The sequence below is a fragment of the Apis laboriosa genome, unplaced genomic scaffold (assembly GCF_014066325.1).
Source record: "Apis laboriosa isolate Shangri-la unplaced genomic scaffold, ASM1406632v1 scaffold1_cov151, whole genome shotgun sequence".
NCBI lineage: Eukaryota > Metazoa > Arthropoda > Insecta > Hymenoptera > Apidae > Apis > Apis laboriosa.
The window spans coordinates 4,252,585-4,273,966 of NW_025222279.1; the positions used below are offsets into that span (position 1 = coordinate 4,252,585).

At 38.2% G+C, this 21,382-nt stretch overlaps 1 protein-coding gene across 1 annotated transcript in view; it reads left to right on the plus strand.

Moving 5' to 3' along the window:
* LOC122712399 (zinc finger protein 395) overlaps positions 1-21,382 on the plus strand; it is a 94,286-nt gene that overhangs the window by 25,004 nt on the left and 47,900 nt on the right. Inside the window, exon 2 of the mRNA XM_043932045.1 lies at positions 14,772-14,932. Within this exon, the coding sequence (XP_043787980.1) occupies positions 14,772-14,932 (161 nt within the window). The remainder of the gene's footprint in view (positions 1-14,771; positions 14,933-21,382) is intronic.

Here is a 21,382-nt window from a genome sequence, read left to right on the forward strand (position 1 = left end):
ACCGTAAATTCTCGTCAACAACGCATGACTAACCGGATTCTTGCCCTATCAAATCCGTACATAAATAACGTGACTAATGAAAAAAAGATGAAAAATGCTCGTATTTAGATAAGGGGCGGCGCATTGTCAAAGCGCTCCTTGACCAAAATGACATTCAGGGGTTGACCAATTGCGTGTGAGTCAGTGAAAAAAAATTGGAACGTGAGTTATTCCTGCGTGGATACATTTCGCAAGATCCGGGAACGTTACGAGCGATAATTTGTCACTGACGTCACTAAAGCCTCCACGAGGAAAGATTGGGAAAGGTTCGTTGCGTCTGACGTCAACCGTAATCGCTTCGATTTCTGAAATTACAACTCTCTCGATACCAAATGATGACGAGAATCGAAAAGAACGTATAATGGAATTTAGATAATGAAACGAAATTTTAATTGATAACATCTTGAAGCGATCGGTAATGTTCGATATATATTGATTGAAATATAAATATTGTTTTATAATCGTTTTTATCATCGTTTTTAGACTTTTAATAGACGTGTTGGTTTAAAATGCAATTTATAATGTTTAAGATAAGCGTGTGATGAATTGGCATGTGATAAAAAGGGGAAACGTAATTTAATCTAGTGATCCCTAGAGTCTAATATCTAGTAAATTTCTTGATCTCTTGAAAATTGATAACTTATGAATATTCAAATACTTCCTGATCTATTTCACAAACATTCTTATTCTCATTTCTCTCGAGAATCTCCTCAAACTTTTGACATTATAACAATTCTAATCCTTAAAGAAAAAAATTAGCTTAACGCTTCTTCGAGTTTTTTTCAACGCGCTCGATCGTTATGCTAAATCCTATTGATCAAAAAAGAAGAGGAGAAAAAAAAAAAAAGGCGAAGGTTAGCATTCCAGGGTTAAGCTCGACATTGAGTGACACATATCTAACGAGATTACAGGTAGAGCCTCGTCGAGCTTCTGTCGTTGTTCCATCCTGTTCTCGAGAACAAACTCGTTTTCCTTCATCCCCCCCCTCCACCCTCCCTATTCGTGACGAACGGAACGAAAAAAAAAAAAAAGAAGGAAAGACAAGAAAGCCGGAGAGAATTTTGATTAGAAAAGCGAAAAAGGAAAATTTTCCACTTAGAGATATATTGACTTCTTAATAAATTCCATACCCTTCGCGAGATTTACTCTTCGAATTCATCTTTTCCTCTCGCAGGAAAGGGATCTCGCGAAATTATCTCGATTTTATTTCGCGATTTCTCGAAATTTCTTGCCCGATAACGGGAATTGGGGCAATAAGAGACGACCTCGAGGTACGATCGTCTGTTCCTTCTTCTCTTTCCTTTCCAACCGGTCACCGATGAAATACATTAAGTAGTAGCTCGGTGCTAAGATTGGCCCTCAAGTGAATTTTGCGTGTCCCGTTACGCGAACCGAATCTCGTCGCATTCTTGGATCGAGGTCATGGCTCCGCAAACGTGGCGTAGTCAGTTCCTCCAGATCTCGGTTTGCATCGCGGCTACGATTTCCCAAACCGGTGAATGGAACACCGACCAGACAATGATTCGCCTTTCCTACGATTCGCTTCGTAGTCTCTCCAACTTCTATATAAGTGGCGTTTGGTCTCGCGTTCGTATCGATGCGAAGGGAAAGGAAAAGAAAAGAAAAGAAAAGAAAAGAAAAAAAAAAGAAAATGGCGAAAAAATCGCTTTTGTATTCGTGTCTCGCGGTAGACGCCGTTCACAGCTCCGCGTTTTCTCCTTTTCTTCTTTATTTCGGGGAAAAAGTCGATTACGTGCTTCTGGTTAATTGTGGAGAGGGGGAGGAGAGGGGAATCAAGATGGCGGCTCGGTTGAGTTGACGGTTCGTCGAAAGGCTATATATATTTCTTCGATATATTTTTAAAGAAATTTTTAAAGAACAAGTGAATTGTTTGGTATAGTTGGTTAATTGAGATCAATGGATTAACGTTGATGGTAAAAACGTATGGTAAATAGTAAAATATATTGTCTTACTTCACCAGAAAACGAGAAAATCTCGACGAATCTTTTCCCAATCGCCTACGACGATTCTTTTTCTTTTTTCCACATGACAGTTCAAAAATTCAATCACAAAGGAACGTTATTCATACGACACGGGGATTCGAGTGGACACTACTACGTTCACGGTTACCCGTCGAGAAACAGGTGTACACCAGTTTCGCGTTGACCTTTCGTGATTGCAACTAAGGTGTCCGCGCAGGTGTTCAAACTATGCTCGATTATGAATAACACAACCGTGTCTTAATGTAACAATGGCGACACGAGCCAGTAGTCGCACCTACGAGCTCCGCTCACTTCTCTCTTCTCAACAAGGCGAATTCTTCTGTAATAATAATTAATTAAAATAATTTGAATTAATCATGATATATATTTTTCAATTCCACTAATATAACACGTACAATAAAGATCTCGATCTAAATTTCGCGCGTGTTTTTTTTACTTTCTCGTCTGGCCCTAATAAAAATTTCCACGGACCACGTTCACGGTCCGAAGAAAATGCCTGGTGGAAGTCGCCTACGTTCGAGAAAACGCGTGGGATCTCTGATGAATCGTGCGTCGAATAAATAATTTTAGAGGCTGCTTGTCCGGCCAACTCCGTGAATCATTCAATCATTCAGAATAAATTCTGAAAATTGCGAACCACCTGGATATATACTTTACGTTTCGTTTTCTTATTCGTTAATCGACGTCCATCGCCCTCTACGGTGATTTAATTGGTGATTTATCGCGCTTTAGGTGATATCGACAGCTCAGCTGTCGAGGAATGTCGAGATTACAACTTGTACGAGTAGATTTAATTTATTGCTATACGGATACGGAAACTTAGTTGAACTCTTATTGCTGTATATAGATATTATTGCTTACGGAATACATTTATGAAATTCTTTGCATACAGACACAATGAAAACACATTTTATTTGGAAAATGATGCTTCGCATATCATCACTTGATATGAAGAATATCATTGTCCTCTTCACACGTTCTATACTAATTTTACATTAATTAATTAATTTTTCCTTTCAGAGAAAATCACTTTATTCTCTCTGTCCCTTTATAATATCATCTTTTATACAAAATAAAATAAAATCACTTTAATCGAGAAACATTCTCGCAACGAAATAAATCTAATAATATGATAAATTTCACTTCTCAAACTCGCGTAAAAGCAACGCCATTCTAGACTAGTGTGTCCTCTTAACACAAATCTCGACGAATCTCGTTCGTCGAAAATTATCATATTCAGCACGTGGAAATGGACACGGGAAAAACGAACGTATAAGGTCTGTTTCACAAGCAGGAATAATCGAATAATCCTCAAAGGGGGGAGGGGGGAGGGATGGCTTTATTCGTTCGAGCCGCGTTTACAGTTATCATTGTTCGGATGGAATGCGGCTTCCCTTTCCTGTTTTCGTTCAAACCGTTCAAAATACAAACCCGGAAAGACCTTGGCCACCGGTATATCGGTCTCGTCGACTTCGCGTTCCATCGCGATTAACCGCGCGTCGAAAATGGTATCGAACGTGTACATACACGAGAGATCGCTAAGGAAGAAATTTAACGCATGCGCACGTGTGCATTTTCCATTCGAGACGTTTTGTTGATCGATTAAGACTTTTATGGCTCGATAAAAACGATCAGATACGAGGCAATCGAAATATCTCGGCGAGACTCGGCGGATTGCGGAATTTCAGGGGCAACAATGCCGGTCCTCGATGTCGCTGCGATCGCATCATCTTTGCTGTTGCCAATTATTGCCCATATTTTTTTGTGGAAAAGAATATTTTTGTTGAAAGAAAACTTTGATCGTATTTTATTTTTTGTAACGATTTATGGTACAAAACTGTGAACTTTTGTAGAAAAAGTGAAACAGGAATAATTCTATTTGTGACTCTTTAATCGTATGGTAAATATATTTATGGGAAAGAGTATATTTCAAAATGTATATTTGAATGTGAGTGTGTTTGAATGTTTGTATTATTTAGGAAACATTGCTCGGACAATTTTACAAAATTGTAAACGTCGATCGCTGAATTACACCTCTTCATTATACATTTTCGTTTGCTGCGTCGGAAGTCGTGCGACTTCATTTGCGAGGCATCAAACTATTTTTTATATAATATCTGTACTAAATACTTTTTTGATTATTTGAAACGTGTCTCGTTTGTATTTTTTTCCCCATGACGTCAGTTAAATGTGATTGCATGTCATTTAAAGGTCATCAAGCATTTGTTGAAAATGTCATCATGTAAAAAAAATATTATAAATTCATAGCATGCTTTTACCCATGGCATTTGGGTAAAATTTTTTCTTTTTTTTTTTTTTTTTTTTTTTTTTCGAACTGATCGTCAACTTCGTAAAATCGCGGATGATCATTATAAATTCTTGATAATCGATTATACCTTTTGCATATTTCGAACACGTGAGCACGTTCGAATTTTCTCGAAGAGATAAATGGATATATAGCTGGATGCTAGTATGACGTAAACAATTCATTCGAACTGTTTCTCCGTGAAACCTAACAATTATCTTTAATATAATTGAACCTCGATTACATCTGTGTTTCGCGTATGCAAGTAATCGTTGATGTAACACTAGTTTCGTGACGTAACAGTTTGTTTGAAAATGGCAATTTTTATTAATATAATAACACCTCTGGTTGTTACATTGATCATATAGTTGGATAATAACTCTTTCAATGATTCATAGATTTTTTCGTTTCTATCTTACAATTAATCGAATTTTCCGCGAATATTTATACGTTTTTAAACAAACTATTTCGCGCTAAGCTAATCTTATCTCCAGTAATCGAACGGATTCTGGAATAAAATAATTGTAAAATAATCGATACGTGCATAGATTCTTCGGAAATATTTAATAAATTTTCAAATTTCCCAAAATTGATAGAGAAGAGGGACTTTTATAGATTTCTTTTTACATATTTCCCAAATTTTTAAATTTTAAAATTTCCCAAAATTGATAAAGAGACAGGATTTTCAAATTTTTTTTAGATTTTCAAACATTAAATTTGGCAAATTTTTTAATTTTCAAATTTTCGAAAAGAACTTTTAAATATTCCGATTTTCAAATATTCGACTCGATCGGATTATTAGACTTAATTCTTCAATTTTTCGAAAAGCATTAAAAAACTTTTGAATTTTCAAAATTAAAAAAAATCCTCTATCTATCCCACGCTCGTTTCATTTTCAATTTTACGCGATCGATCGCGATATCCTCTTTAATTCGAATCTCTCTCCCTCTTCTCTCCCCTCCCCTCCCTTTCCCACTCGCCATTCATCGACCGTTACAACAGCCGCGGCACGATGAAAAATTCCACGGCACGGTAACGAATTGCGAATTACAAACACTAACGAATAACAGAATTCAACGAAATCCATCCAAAAGTCCATCCGATCGAATTTTTATATATATATATATATTTTTTTTTTCACGAGTTACACAAGTGAATTTCGTGTTGGCCAACGAAAACCAACGTTGGTTGCGACACGCGCTCGCTCGCATTCGAGTGTTGGTCGTTGCTGCTCGCGAAACTCTTCACCGATTCAACGTCCAAGAGAGTGCGCTATACCTTGTGAAATGAAGCGAATGCACTTTCACCCGGCATCGCGTTTCGCAACGTTCCACAGCCGCAAACCACTGTTGGTCCTCCTCGACCCGAGTAATTCCCTCGAGAACGTTCGACATTTCGATTACGATTCTTCCTCTTTTAAACCGCGTCGATTAACCGTGTCGTTGCGGAATCAAAGGAAAGGAAAGGAAAGGAAAGAAAGCGATAGAGGAAGGAAAGTGAGGAAGGAAAGTGAGGAAGTGGAAGTGTGTGAATGAACGAATGAATAAATTTGAATGCTCGAATTTTAGGAAATTATTTTAGGAAATTAACGTTAATTCGGTGTTATACTTTTCTTATTTTTTTTTGTTTTTTTTTTTTTTTTGCAAAGTTTTTAAACAACGTTAAATATCTCCGATTTAATTACACGATGGTATCACGCGTTTTCTCTTTGATGTCATAATCGCACAATGGTATTAACGCGCGTTTTAATTTAATGAAGGAAATGGAACGCGATGGAATAGTCATTTAGACAGGGGAATATTCGTATACAATAGAGCATTTCGATAATGAAAGTTTCAATTATACAAATGTACGAAGAATTCGTTAGGAAAAAAAAAAAATCTAAAAATCTAAAAATTCGATAATCACGACTCTTATTAAATTATCTTCGACGTTCGATCACGAAACACATCCGAAACACTCGCGAGGATCAAACAAATTTGGCGTGCCCACCTTCTCTCGTCCAAAGAACTAACGTTCGATACGAAAACTACGAGACTATTTCATGCAAAATTTCTGTTTCACCGAAACCACGTTACCCCGTTCCGCGTTCGATTAATTCTCCTTTGAATCGTGGCGTCACGAGATTCGTGCCTCGTTATCTAACAATCGTTACGCAATTCCGTTTTTAAAACCGATATCCACATACGTATATACACTCACTGTCTCGAAAATTTACATATAAATTCTGCCTTTTATTAGAAAAAAAAAAAAAAAAGAAAGAAGAGAATTCCAAGTAAATAGGTTAATTAAAGTTTTGAAAGTTTAATATTAAATTACGATTACAAGAATTATGATTAAATATAAAATAAAATTTGAAATAAAATTATTGTCCAGAAAAACCTAATATTACCTCTCTTAATACAAATTTTCACCCATTTTCTTATTCTTCATTCAAGTCAAATTTTCGTCCAATCTTCTCGAAACATCGAGCACAAATACCAGCCACGCACCATGCCTACTGTTTCCTGCGCGCGCATAAGAAAGTTATCGTCGTTGCGTTGTCGAATCCTTGACGCAAGAATTCGGTTAGAGTGACTACTTCGGTAGGATGTTTGATCTTTCGAGAATCTTCGTGTTTCAAGGGGCCAAAAGTAGAAAAACCATGACGAATTGGAAAAGATACACTCACCTACACCATCGTCTTATCCCGTTTCGGATAAACGGACGATAAGTCTGAGGGGAGGGGAAAAATGCCTGAGCCAAGAGTGGTAGTGGAGGGGAGAGAAATTTGAAAGTGGCCGGTGAAAGTGCGCTCTCGAGTGCAGCGCACGTGGCTCACGGGCGTAGAGCATGCCGACCTCGAACGTACTTCCTCCTCCAATCTCCTCTCTCTCTCTCTCTCTCTTTCTCTTTTCTCCCCTCTTCTCAGTTTTTCATAGATTTCCTCCTTTCCACCGCCATTTCATCTCTTCCTTCGTCTGCCTCTTCCCTCCTGCCCCCGCTTCAACAGATCGCCTTTGATCGTCGCTTGCGTGTGACCTTTGAACGTTCTTCCGTCCTCTCGCTGGCCTTTAAGCCGAGCCACACGAAGGTGAGAGAGTTCAAGCGGAAAAAAGGCCGACCGTCGGCTATCCTGTATCGACTTTCGATAAACGAAAAGAGTAATCGTTTTCAGCACGGTTCGTTCTGTTCGACTTGTTTCGTGAAATATTTGCGAAGGCCTATTGCTTTTAATTATTATTATGGGTACGTTTTTGTAATATGTTGGATACAGGTTACGTCGTTATGTCAATTTTCTTGCAAACGAATCGAAGATTTACTTGAGAAAAAGAAAGGATTGTGAAAATTTTCGAGAAAAATCGAGTGATGGTTATATTTTTTGATGAGGACGTAATATGTTTTGTAATATCGGTTATCGATATTACAAATGTGTCAATTTTCTTGCAAACGAATCGAAAATTTACGTTTTAATATATCGGATACAGGTTATGTCGGTGTCTCAATTGCAAACGAATCGAAGATTTATTTAAGAAAGGATGGGAAGGATTGCGAAAATTTTCGAGAAAATCGAATAGTGGTTATACTTTCGACAGCGACGTTTTCGTAATGTATCGAATTCAGGTTATGTCGGTGTCTCGTGTCAATTTTCTTACGAATCGAAGATTTACGTTTTAATATGTCGGATACAGATTATATGTCGGTGTCTCGCGTCAATTGCAAACGAATCGAAGATTTACTTAAGAAAAGGTGCGAAGGATTGTGAAAACTTTCGAGAAAATTGAATAATGGAGATTATATTTTCAATGAGAACGTTTTAGTAATATATCAGATATAGGTTATGTCGGTGTCTCGTGCAAATGAATCGAAGATTTACTGAAGAAAGGATGCAAAGGATTGTGAAAACTTTCGAGAAAATCGAATGGTGGTAATATTTTTAATGAACTAGGTTATTCGTTATGTCGAGTGCATATCCACGAAATGAACATTCGCGAAGACACGTTCGCGTGCATTCGTTCGAGTGATGAGAGATTGGGCAACGATCGATGGCACGCACGCTTGTTTGTCGTTACAATCGCGACGCGAACGTGAAAAAAGAATTTTCATTGATGTAGCGATATTACTTTGACGTTCGCGATTGTTTGCTCTGTCGCGTCTTTACACAAGCGATAGATTCATCGATAAATATTTTCGACTTTAGAATTCCAAGCTGTCAGCTTTAACATGCATTATTATTAAAAAGCCCGTTGACGAGACAGTCGATTAGAGTAGCGATTTAACATTGATTATGCTATTTCATATTTCAGAGAGATAAGGATTCGTAATGATGTAATCCGTATTTTAAACGTATTTAAAATATAAGATCCCTGAATGGCGCAATATCGTCGTTGTAAAATCACTAACAGAGCGATAATAAAATCTCAGCATAATAAAATATCCGCGAATGTTAATATATAACATAATTTCGCGCGATTATCAAATCGTCTGTTCCATCATCATCGATGCAACAGGTATCACTTTCATCTTCGTTATCAACTTAAGTAATACTCGAAATAAATTGAATAAAGAATTTAAATCTATTATTACTACATATCGTATTCTTCGATACCAAAATCTCTAACCAGATATCCTCATCCTAACATTATCTAACGTTAACGAATATTAACGATGGTTAATCATCGTTAAAAACCTTATAATAAATAATCGAAAGGAGGAACTCGAGAAGATTTTCTTCTCTTTCCTCTTTCTGTTCCGCTTTCCTAATGTTTAATCGGTGTCAGCCTTGTCGGCCTTGAACGCCCCTCTCTCTGTACGTACGTATGTATAGTATCCGATACATGTACGCGTTACACGTTCCACGCCGCGTGAAAACATGTGGCAGGAGGGAAGGGGCTTTTATCGGACGTTAAGGTCTTTCGCAATTACGCGGAATCGTAAATCGGCGCATGGATACGGAATGGTAGTTGTGGTCCCAGAACCGTGTCGCGACGCTCGATCGAATGGTTCACGAGGGCCGATCTTTGATTAATCGATCGTCACACATATATATATAAATTTATATATAAATATATATATATATATATATATATCGTTTGAACGAGATTTTGAATACGCGTGAAATTTCACCTCTTGTTTTATGTACTTTTCATATATCGTTTTTCTCCGCTCGTTTTCGTATTTTGAAAAAAAATCGATCTCGAGATCTGATATTCGATTAAATTTTAATCACGAGCGTGATCGCGATGGACGAGTCGAGAATGTGAAGCGTGTTGTGGAGACCGGTATGGATTGGTTTTATTTATTTTTTTTTTTTGTATTATTACAGGATTATCGGTGTAAATGTAAGTGAGGAATAAGAATCGTAATAAGGAGCGAATCGGAATGGACAATCGCGTCGTTGGATATGATTCCGCAAAAATTTCTGACCTAGCGAGGAGGAGTGACCTTTTGAACTGAAGTTGTCGCCGCCTCCGGTCGAACGATGAATCTCGAACTCGATCGATTTGTTTTACTTTTGTGAATACTGCGCAGAAAATAAACAGATGTATCGAAGCGCGTATATATATTCGCTGAAGAAAAGATCGGCTAGATTTTTTTTTCTTTCCCCCGAACAAACTTTTAACCTTAACAATATCTGTGAACAAATAACACCAGATCTCTGACCCATGATTAATTACAAAAGGAACAGGGGGAAAAGGAAACGAAGGATGGACGGATCGACAGATGCTGCTGCTGTTGCAACCTTGGGAAATATTTATCGTGTTACATCATAACATTCTCTAGACGCGCGCGGTCTAACACATCTGTCTATTTTCCGCGTCACGCTTTTGCCTCGCTTCTCGATAGATTAAAAGTCAATTTCTTACTCTTCAAAAATTGAAGAGTTGCAACGACAGATATCGACAGAAATTCTACGCGAATTTCAAGCAGTGATTTACGATTTCATTTTTTTCAAAAGGCCTTTTGCAATGGCGTTAGTTAGTCAAAAGTCAGCATTATTTTTGATTTTCTTGAACTTTTAACCGCGCGTAATTCCCGATTCGTAACACCGATCGAGGACAGTGATGGGCAAAATTTAATAATTAAATTTTACGAATAGGTTATTTCAATAATTTATTTCGTTCGAAACGTAATAATAATAAAAGCATAATAATCGTAGTGTCAACCAACGGCAGAGGTTATATGAAAAGCGAATCAATTGTAATAGCTGTATATATATAATAAACGTTCAATTCAAGTTTATTCGAAATTTTAAGTTAAGTTAACGCAGTTACTTTTTCAATTGTGATTAATTTCCAACTCTGCCTGAGGATGACTACAAGACGATCGATTTTCTATGACTAATCTCACCTCTGCAAATTGAATATTTCAATGAATTTGCCAATCTCGTGTTCCCAGCGATTAGGAAAAAGTCAGTCGTCCAACATCGAGCAAAAGATAAAGTGTATCCGCCAGAGCTAACTCGCATATTCGATGAATTATGAATTATCCACGCCCTAAATACAAACCTAATTCGAGATATTAGACTTTAACGCTTTCCAAAAGATGTTTTTCCCAACGAGGTTCCCAAAATTCTCTTCAAGTTTCGTTCCTCCAATCTCGAGAGCGTTGAAAATCCTCCTCCAAAAAAAAAAATCTACCAAACACACAAAACTGGCATCCTCCCCCGCACGGAAGACAGACCGTTTGGATAAAGGCTGTGCAGTCGATTCCCACCACGCGTGCACGAAAAGGGGTTCCATTCACGAGGAGGTCCGTAAAACGACGGGTTAATGAACAGCGTCTGGCCGATAAAGAACGAGAAAAAAGAGAGAGAGAGAGAGAGAGAGAGAGAGAGAGAGAGAGAGAGAGAGAAGAAATGGTTTTCGACTAGCACGCGTAGATAAACCTCGAAAAAGCGTCTGGCAGCTGCGTTTACAGACGTAAATACATACGTATTTTAACAGCTGAGAGTAGGTGGGACGGCGAAGACCCAAGCTTCTGACGTGCACACAACTATCTCTCTCTCTCTTTCCCTCTTCCTTTTCCCCTTTCTCCATTTCGATTTCGTCTGTTAACGTTCCATCGATTCTGGGGAACCCTAGGATTTTGACAGCTTGTAATTCAGACGTTGTTACGTCGTCCGCTCCGTAATTGAACTGACTCGAAATCGAATTATAACGTCTGTGTGTTGTGCGTGAGGGAACGAACAAATAGAGAAAGAGAGAGAGAGAGAGAGAGAGAGAATCGTCCCGAGTTGGGACGACGTGCGTGACATTCGTTACGTCGGTGTATTATATTTACACGCCGAATTCACCGACGCGTGATTCCTATCTCGGTCACCGGCCGGGGATCAAAATTATATAACAAGCCGATGGAGAATTCAGGCCCATTTCGAGCAACGGGGCGATATCCAATCTCGAAAAGATAGCGACTCTTCAACCCATCATGTGCTTAGAGGTATCCTTTGCCCACCTGAAAAGAATGACAAAGATAATAATTGAAATTAAATATTAGTACATAGATAAATAGAAATATCGTCTTCGGACAGAATAAAATTGTTGGTGAATCGAAAGAATTGATTCGAAAAACGAGAAGTTGTTCCATTTAATTTGGAGGTGTTAAATATATTCCTATCCAAATCTCTTTCTCTCTCTTTCTCTCTCTCTCTGTTCCAATTGACGAGGACCGCCAACATGGCCGCCCACTCCGATCCTCCAACAGTCCTCCCGATCCTCCTTAAAGATCCACCGATTCACTAACTTCTCCAACAGTTCCCATCCATATCCTCCCGTGGGCGTCTCTCCTCTTTGCATCTCCTCCTCTTATCCTCGAAATCGTCTAATATTATTTCTCTTTCAACTCTCCTCTTCGCGCACGTACGTACCTCCCCGGAACGGATCCTACGAGGCCTGTGCCAAGTGGATCCTGTTTCCGTGCTCGTTGCACGGCCTCTATATCAGCCGGTTCGATGCAATTATGAGCGCGTGCACCGCATACGGGTAGAGGGAGGAGAGAGGGGAGAGGAGGGAGAGGAGGAATAAATTCGAAATATACCGAGGTTGTGAACGGTTTTTCGAATGAGGGGGGGAGGGAAGGCTTGCGAGCTCGGCCAGAGGCCACGATAATGCGAATATAATGACGACGTTGCCACGGGTAAATAGATCCGCCGCCTCGGTTCCGATCGTTTTATGCGCGAGCCCAAGTTCAACGTTTCCGGCCACGCCGCTCTTCCTTTCTTCCTTTTGCACGCGGACTTGGAATTTTCAAGCCGCTTTTCTTTTTTTTAAACATTTACGCCGCTCCTCGCTCGCCTCCTTTCTCGTTGCGGCTTTTCGCGTTTCGCGGTCGATTGGTGGATCTGGTTGTTGGCGGATGTAGGTTGGTACAGTGTAGGGTTGGATTATGGCGATAGGAAGGAAGAAAGAAAACGGGGGAAATTTTATAATGTTTTTGAGTATGGCTCGCTTGCTCGAAAATGAAGTGGATGAAAGATGATTAATCCGGATGGGTTTAGAAAAATTTGTCTTTTTTGTTTTCAAGTTGATCTCATTTTTTGAGAAATTAGATTGTTCGGAACGTAACCCGTTGGATTAAAAATTGTGGAGAGTAGTCTAAGAATTTCTCGTACGCCGCTCCCTCTGGCAAGCGAACGGGGGAACTAAAAACATTCTCAGGCCAGGAAGGCATCGTTATACGAGTATCTGGTATAACAGTACCGGGTATTTTTCAAACTGATATATTTCTTCAGGAGGAGAAAGAAATCGCCACCGGCTCGTTCCGGCGATCTCATTTTCCTACTCGTGATCAGGGTAACGTACCGTACACTTATATATATATATATATATATATATGTTATTACAATAAAATATTAATCAATTATCCGAGTTTTCCAAGTTTTTTTCTTTTAAACGTGTTAATTAGAATTCGTTCGATCCGCGCGCTCCATTTAACCATCAATCGCCATATTTTATTCCGGTTGGTGGTTGTTCCAAAGGAAGTTTCGAAATGGATTATACTCGAGCTCCGCCATCTTTGTCGCTCTTTTTCCACCCATGGAACCACTCGACCTCGAGGAATTTTCTCAATTAAAATCATTGTATACACGCGTATATTTTCTCGCTTGTGTGCTTATCGATAATTTCCTTATTCTTACCTTTCTTCTTTAAATTAGATTTTTCTCTCTTTCCTACGTCCTAAATTAAATAATAATCCGCACTCGCAACAACGACTCGAACACATTCCTCGTGACTCTTTAAATTTCTCTACTAGCTAATATTATTACAATTGTGCAAGAACTCTTTGATAGTCATCCAATCCGGATAATAAAAATCCGGTCTTTGTTTTTTATTCTGTTTTAAAGAGATATCGTTATATCTCATATAACGTGTAAATAATAACGTAACGATGAATATTCAAAATGAATTCAACATGGCTTCCTTTTCTTACCAACTCTATCTCTCGACAAATTTTATCTCTCTCTCTCTCTCTCTCTCTCGAGAAGTTTTTAAAAAAGTAAAGAGACACTCTTCAAAAATCGTCTCTCCGGAATTCTCCTCCCCCTTTCCCCCCCCCCTTTCTTTTCTTCTCTTCTCGAAACGACGTCCGATCCAATCCTCGGGAGAAGGATTGAAAATTTCGAAGGAGGGAGGCGCCTCTTTGGATCAACCGTGGCGCATAATCTCGTTGCGGTGATTACTTCCTCTTAATTACTCGGTTCGCGGGTAACAGCGTTCCCGTGCAAGGAGCGAACAGCCCCGAGAGACACATGTTATTCATGCGCGGGTTGCGTCAGCCTGCATTTGCAATTTTATTCCCCTTTTCTCTCCACCTTTCCCTGCTCGACACGACTCGGCTCCTCCTCTCCATCCACCAGAACCGTTCAACGCCGTTCCTTCCAACTCGGAATCGCGGACAACATCGTTTCTCCGCATCCTCTTTATGACTCTTTTAGTGGCTTTGCGGAACGGATTTTCGAGAACCGATAATATCGATCGCAACCTGTTTCCCGCCTTTGTTGATTTTAAACGAGTTCGCAGCTTAATGTTTCGCGGAACAGATCGTGGAGTAGAAACGAATGGAGGGGATTTTTCCTTTTTTTTTTTATCTTTTCCTAGAATAAATCGAAAGTTTGAACACGTGGATTCATTCAATATTATCGATTGATCGACGAGGGATTTCGTTTCGAAATTTTACTAAACGCGATTAGATTTACTAACCAATTCTTAAAATCGATTAGGGATAAAGCAGCAGTTTTAAAATTTAAATAAGTAAAGATACGATCCATTCAACTTTGAATAGTGGAATTATTTTTATCTGCTGGAATCAGGGGATCACAATTTCGACCCTCTACTAGGAGGAAGGAATCGAATATTTAAATTTAAAAGATGGTAAATTTAAAAATTGGTAATAATAAATTTGAAATTTTGAAACCATCTTGACGAGATTGTTGATCTTGTTTGCAGACGATGAGGCTGACCAAGCGTATAGACGAGGTCAGGTTGCTCGAGTCGCGTAAGAGCGCACGGCTGGCAGACCAGGACACAGATTTCGCTAGGCTCGCCGATATGGCCGGTGATCGGAAACGAGCATCCTCCCACTCCATCGACGTGCCGCACGTGATTGGGTAAGTATTTGATCCATTCAGTTCGTTTATACCGATGTACGTAAGTAGACTGCGGATCTTCGTGCAAAATTAAACAAATATCGCGAATAATGTGAATGAAAATGGAAGAAAGATATTCAAGTTTTGCATTTCTTTATTCGAAGAATAAAATTCGGCGAATCTTTGTTCAACAAATACAACGCGTGTGTTCATATTAAAAAATCGAAAAGGGTAAAATGTATAGATTTTTTTTAGATATAAAAAGCAATTGCAATGAAATTCAAAAAGGATGTTACGTGAGTTATACATTTAATGCAAAGAGAAATTCTTGAATAGCTTGAAAATTCTTTTGCACGTATTTTTTGAGGAAAAGATTCGTGACGCGAAAATCCTCATCGAACTCATGTCAAGATCCTTACTTCCTTGGTCCTCGTCTCAATAAAAATTTCTTACTCTTACACGAAATATTGAATATTTTGCATAATTGTATTTTCGAATATATTCTGCAGTCTACTCGCAAGAGGCAAAAACTTGATTCGCGACGAAACGCACGGCTAACTCGAGATCAACATCAATAGGTCCTTTTCGTCCTCGAGAATTCCAAAAATCCACCAAAAATCCTGCAATTACCAACTCCGAAGCCAACAGAAGATTCCTTACTTACCCACCCTTCCACTGGAACCGGATCGTGAGTACTATTTTAATTCTCGTAATCCTCGTCAATCCTTACCTAACGAGAGACCTCGTGGAGAAAAAGAAGAAAATATAATTTTAAAACTCGCGTAAAAAGCTCGTCACAAACGTTAATGGGTTTCGAAGAAGAAGAAGAAGAAGAAAGAAAAAAGAAAAGAGAAGAGAAGAAAGGAAAAGGAAAAGAATGTTTTTAAATCCGGGGCGCTTTCGTTGACTCGAAGAGATCGTAAAAACGATATATGTCGTAACCGTATGCGAGTGTCAGCCTCCCTTCGAAAAATTCTGGCCGCTTCCAACTAGACCCTTCTTCGCTAGATTTAGCGTGGACACGTGTGAGCCTGCGTGCACACATTTAAACACGTGTATACAGGGTGATTCGTACGAAGAGTAACGATTATTAATATTTTTTTAATAATAATATTTTTATTAATATTATGGAAAAAAATGTTATCTTTTCGAGGTGTCGAAGTTTAATTTATAGATATATATATATATATATTTTTTAAAAATTCTAATTTTAACGAGACATCTAATTAAAATCGTTTACAAAATATTAATAATAATGATAAGATAATAGGCGGATAGTAAAAAATTCACATGTTTTCCATAAATTTATAATTATGCTAATATCCCTGTTCGAATGACCGCAAGTCATTTGAATTAGCTAGAAATGTAAATTACGTTTATACATATTCAAAACCTGTGCGGATATAACCATAGCGATCTTGAAATCTTTCTGCACGTTTCTATATCGTAAAAATACAAAATAAGTTTAAAATAAATGATCGGTTTCCTATAAATACTTCAGCCTCGATCATTAACGTTCTCTGTTTTCTTTTTTTTTTTTTTTTTCTTCTTTTTTTTTGAAAAAGCATAATCTCTTTGGAAATAAATGTTTTGAAATATTATTTATCGATATAGCCGAGTATAGTATCTTTGAATATAATTCGAGGAAATACTACGAATTGTTATTCGTCACTTGTACATATTATTTAACATTTGACGACACTAACGCCATTAATAATTATTAACTACTAATATCCAACATATTTATTTTCAAATGTTCCAAAAAAATTTTGTGACGCGCGTTATTAACACATCCTATCATTAAATATCCAAAGTATTTACATTTCTCTATAATTTATCTACTTTAATTTTTCAAATATCATATCAACAATTATACTTCCAAATTCTCGAAACTAATCGATCGTCGCAGCGCTCTATTATCTTTGGGAATATCGAATCGTCGGGGTTTTACGTGCCTCACCCTATATACACACACACACACGTTGAACACACAGCCGTGTCTAAAAATCGAAGGTATCCTCCTCCTAATTCGAAAAAAGCTGCGCGCACCCACACGTTGCAACGAGGGGAGAGCGTTAAAAGGCGTCTGGTTCCCGATCGTTAGACCGTGAACGCACCCTCGCCGGACACCTGTCCCTCGGCCTTTCCACTGCACGCAGTCGTCCAAGTGTTCTCTCTCTCTCTCTCTCTCTCTCTCTCCTCTCCAACCCCTCGTGAAACATTCTGGAATCCGATCCAACCGTCGCGATTCGACCACGGCTGGGGGAGGACGCGTTTCGTGAGACCCGACCAACGCGAAATTTCTACCTTGGGGGAGAGCTTTGACCCTTCCAAGGGCAATTTTCGTCTAGCAGGATGTCGCTTCGGTGTCTTCTTTCTTTCTTTATTTTTTTTTTTAATTTTTTTTCATTTACGAGGACTTCGATGTCGAACGTCGTCCACTTGGAAATCGTTCGAGGATTTTTGAATATTTTGATATTCGAGATTTTGAGAATTTTGAAGTTTGTCAAATTTATTTCTTTAGGGATCTACAGTTTTGGTAATTTTGGAGAATAATTTTGGAATTGGAGGAATTTGATTTTCAGATTTATAAATTTTGAGCAAGCTGTTATTTCTTGTATATTTTACGAAAAATATTTCTATTTCTTTTGCTCGTTATAAAAATTTAATTAATACGAGAATAGCGTTCGTCCCAAATTTCATCCTCCCCTCGCGGAGCAATAAATCGAAAGGTATTTATATCCTGTCTAATGAAAACTTCATTGCTGACAACTATTATGGGCCACCGATGGCCCTAAATTTAACTTTTCACGTTCCATAAAAATAAAAAATAAAATAAACACACCGTGAAGGGAAACATTCGAAGACAATGACATCGAACAGATTTTGTCCTCGACAGTTTGCCCACCAAATTGTCCGTTTCAGGTATATCGTACACAAAGGTGGATCTAAACTGCACAATTGCCGGTGAATTTTATGATTTAGGAACCGGGGAACTGTGAAACAACAATCGTCGTCACTCTCAGCGTTACAAAATCGTAATTTCATTTTTATGGCGCGACACGACCGCCGCGAGACGAGTTTAATCGTCGAGACGCTCTTCAAACGTTCTTCGTGGAGGATATAAGCCAAGGCTTTTAAAGGTTGAATAATGAACGTTGAATCGTTTCCTTGCGATGAATCTTTGCTATACGGGGGATAGCGATAGTAGAAGAAGCTCACTATTATAAAGTCTAAGAATATTAATGCGTAGATAATTTTCCTTCCAAATGAATCCAACGAAAATGATATATATTATGTTTAATATATATCGATCCAATAATAAAAATTCCTACGATTTCTAAGATCAAATTATGTATCGTTGAAACGGATCGTTGGACATTTATGTGTATTAAATTTATAATATATATATATATATATATATATATATGCTCGTTGACAATCTTTCTTCCAATATATCAATCGTACAATAAATACAATATTACAATATTAAACCCGCATCGACGAAGAAAAATATTCTCTTCAAAGAAATATTTTCTCTATGCCTTCTCGTCTTTGAGTGGTTCCAAAACCCACCTACCTGCTGCATCTTTTCGGTCATAGAGAGAAGATTCTCTTTCTCTCCCCTCTCCCCTCCCCCTATAACCGTCTCCCCTCTGACAGAAGGGTGGAACGACTGTTTCACGATGGCAACGACCCCGAGACTTCGACTTTTCCTTCTCCTTTTTTTTTTTTTTTTCCTTTCTTCCCTCCCCTCTCCCTCTTCTTTTCCCCCTTTGGGCGTAGTCGTGCACGACCGAGGCCTCGACGAAGAGATCCTCTTCACAAAGGACGAGTTGGAGCCTGGTGGCGGGGAAAAGAGAGAAGAGGAGAAGAGAAAAGAGAGGAGAGGAGAGGAGAGGAGAGGAGAGGAGGAGGAGGTGCAACGTCCGGTAGCCGAGGGCGAAGGCACGCAGGTAGACGGCCTGTGTTTTTGGCTGCACCTGGCCATGGCACGACCTGCCCCACGTGAAAGGAGAGGTCACACACGCGAGAAATCGGATGCCTTTCGAATCACGATGGGCGTATCGATGACGAAAGCGGGCCTCCGCTTTGGCGAAGACCTTGCACGCCGGCCAAGGATCCCTCGCTAAAGCGAAATTCATCACCGGTGTGACTGGCCTTTCGAAGGTTGAACAAAGTTGCTCCTTCGGGCGGATTTTCTCCGATTGCTTTTGTTGGATGCGTGTCGGTCTCGATCGACCGATGGTGGCAAGCTGTGGTTTAGGATCGGTTGCTGCTATTAATTTAAGCACTTGAGAAAAAATCTTCCTTTTTGCGGTGAAAAAAAGGCGAATAAAACGTTTGTTCAAGTTTTAAAAAGTAGTTAATAGTATAGATATGGTAGACGCGGTCTAACAGTTGCTGCGAGTTAAATTGCATTTATTTGTATTTCTTCGTAATTTTCTTTATTCGTATTTTTTTTACTTTTTAACGTTGGATCTGTCGGTCTGTAATACCTTTACTATTTATTTTACGTATAAATGATTTGTAATTAGACCGATGAAAATAAGTAGGTATATATGTGTAATTACGTTTCTATCTCGATAAATTACAATGTTAATTTTTACGTTCAAAAAACGTTCTCACGTTCTCGATAATTGTAAAACAAAAAATATGAAATCCGTTCGTTTGATTTGGTTGTTCTAGCAAAAAGAAAAAAAAAAAAAAAAATAGAATTTCTAGATGAATTTTCTTACAAAATAACGTTTCGCGTATTCTAACCTAATCCAATTTCTCGTGAGTCATTTTCAAAACATTATTAAAATTATACAACTGTAATACCATCACGTATATATCATTATATTGTATATTTAAAACAAACTAACTCACTTTTATTACCCACATTTCGTGTTACGGAATATATAACGAGCCAAGCGAAGTTAGTTATATAATGTATATAGTGTAGTATCGATATAACCAACAAAAATACTCGGTGACTCCATCTCGAAATTCCCTATAGATTCAGCCACTCTCCTTTCACAGTAACGTCATCCTCGAAAATTTCTTCCACTCGAACTATTCCTAACAAGAGGCAACTTCATGATGCACGATCGGTCTCGACGATAAAATTTCGAAATTACAACGAAGCAGCTTTCGCCCATGGAAAAACAAACGATGTAAGAGTAGCTTCTTCTTTCACCGTGTAGCCTCGTTTCGTAGAACGAACAGTGGCCCTGTTTGGCCTTTCACACGCAATCGTGCACGCGAGACCATTCTGCTGCTCTGCGGCGATTGCCACTGTAACTTCGTAAATTGTGCAACATTGTGTTTCTCTCTCGTGTAACGAAACTGCAAACGATTCTCTTCGAATTCGTGACTACTTATTACGCTTTCGATCTATCGGTCACCTAACCAATCGTTAATATTTTCTGTAATTGAATGTTCGATTTTAATTTTTCCTTTTTTCAATTTTGAGGTTATGTTCGGTAACCTATGTTCATCATCAATTCGTGCAGTCGAAATATTGATTTTAGTGTTCTTTCTTTCTTTCGAAGTTCGAGGTTAATAACGTTTTATCATCGCGATATAGAATTTATCTCGTTTAACCTCAAACTTGTTTAACCAAAACGTGAGTGATTTGTTTGTACGTTTTTTTTTTTTTTTTGGTGTATTAGTGTATATTTGAATCGTATCAATTTCATCGCAATGAAATTTCAATATCGAAACGATAAATATTAACTTCATTTCCAATCTAGGATATCTTTATGTATGAAAGGTTAAACAAACGTGTAAATAAGAAATTTAAATTGATCAAAGCACGGTTTGCAATTATATCTTTCAATTACACTCGTGAATAAATGATTGCTAATTTTTTTTCCTCTTTTAATAACGCTCTTAACGCGTTGAAGATTATTAAAATCATTACATTCGTTTTCATGATATATATTTCTGTTTTCGCGTCCCATTAGCATCCTTTTCGTTGTTCAATGGAACTGAATTATTCCAGGCGGTTATCGATCGCTCGCTTTTTACAATTCGTGAATTTCACCAGCTCGAAATATCTTCCGTTCGATTTTCGTTCGACGATCAATTTCGATCACGATCGCGGTCTTTAGCACGGCCGAGATTAAATTATTCGGTGTTTATGGACATTGGTTTCCAGTGAACGTTCAGCAATGAATATTTTAGTGGGTGGATTTTATGGTTTCCTGATTTCCTGCCATACGAATGTTTACGTGGTATCGTATTGTGGCGAGGAATATTTAAAGAAAACGTTTGATATAAATTGGAAATTTAACTCTTTTGTACTTGTTTCGATTAGAGGAATTTGAGGGACTCGTGTTTCTTTGACATAAATAAAATTTGTAATTATAAATTGTTTTGCGTTATATAAAATGATAACTTGTTTTTTGGATGAAATATAAATTATGGATGTGAAGTGTATGTTATTAGATAATAGTTTAAGGGATACGAGAAAGAGTAATTGCA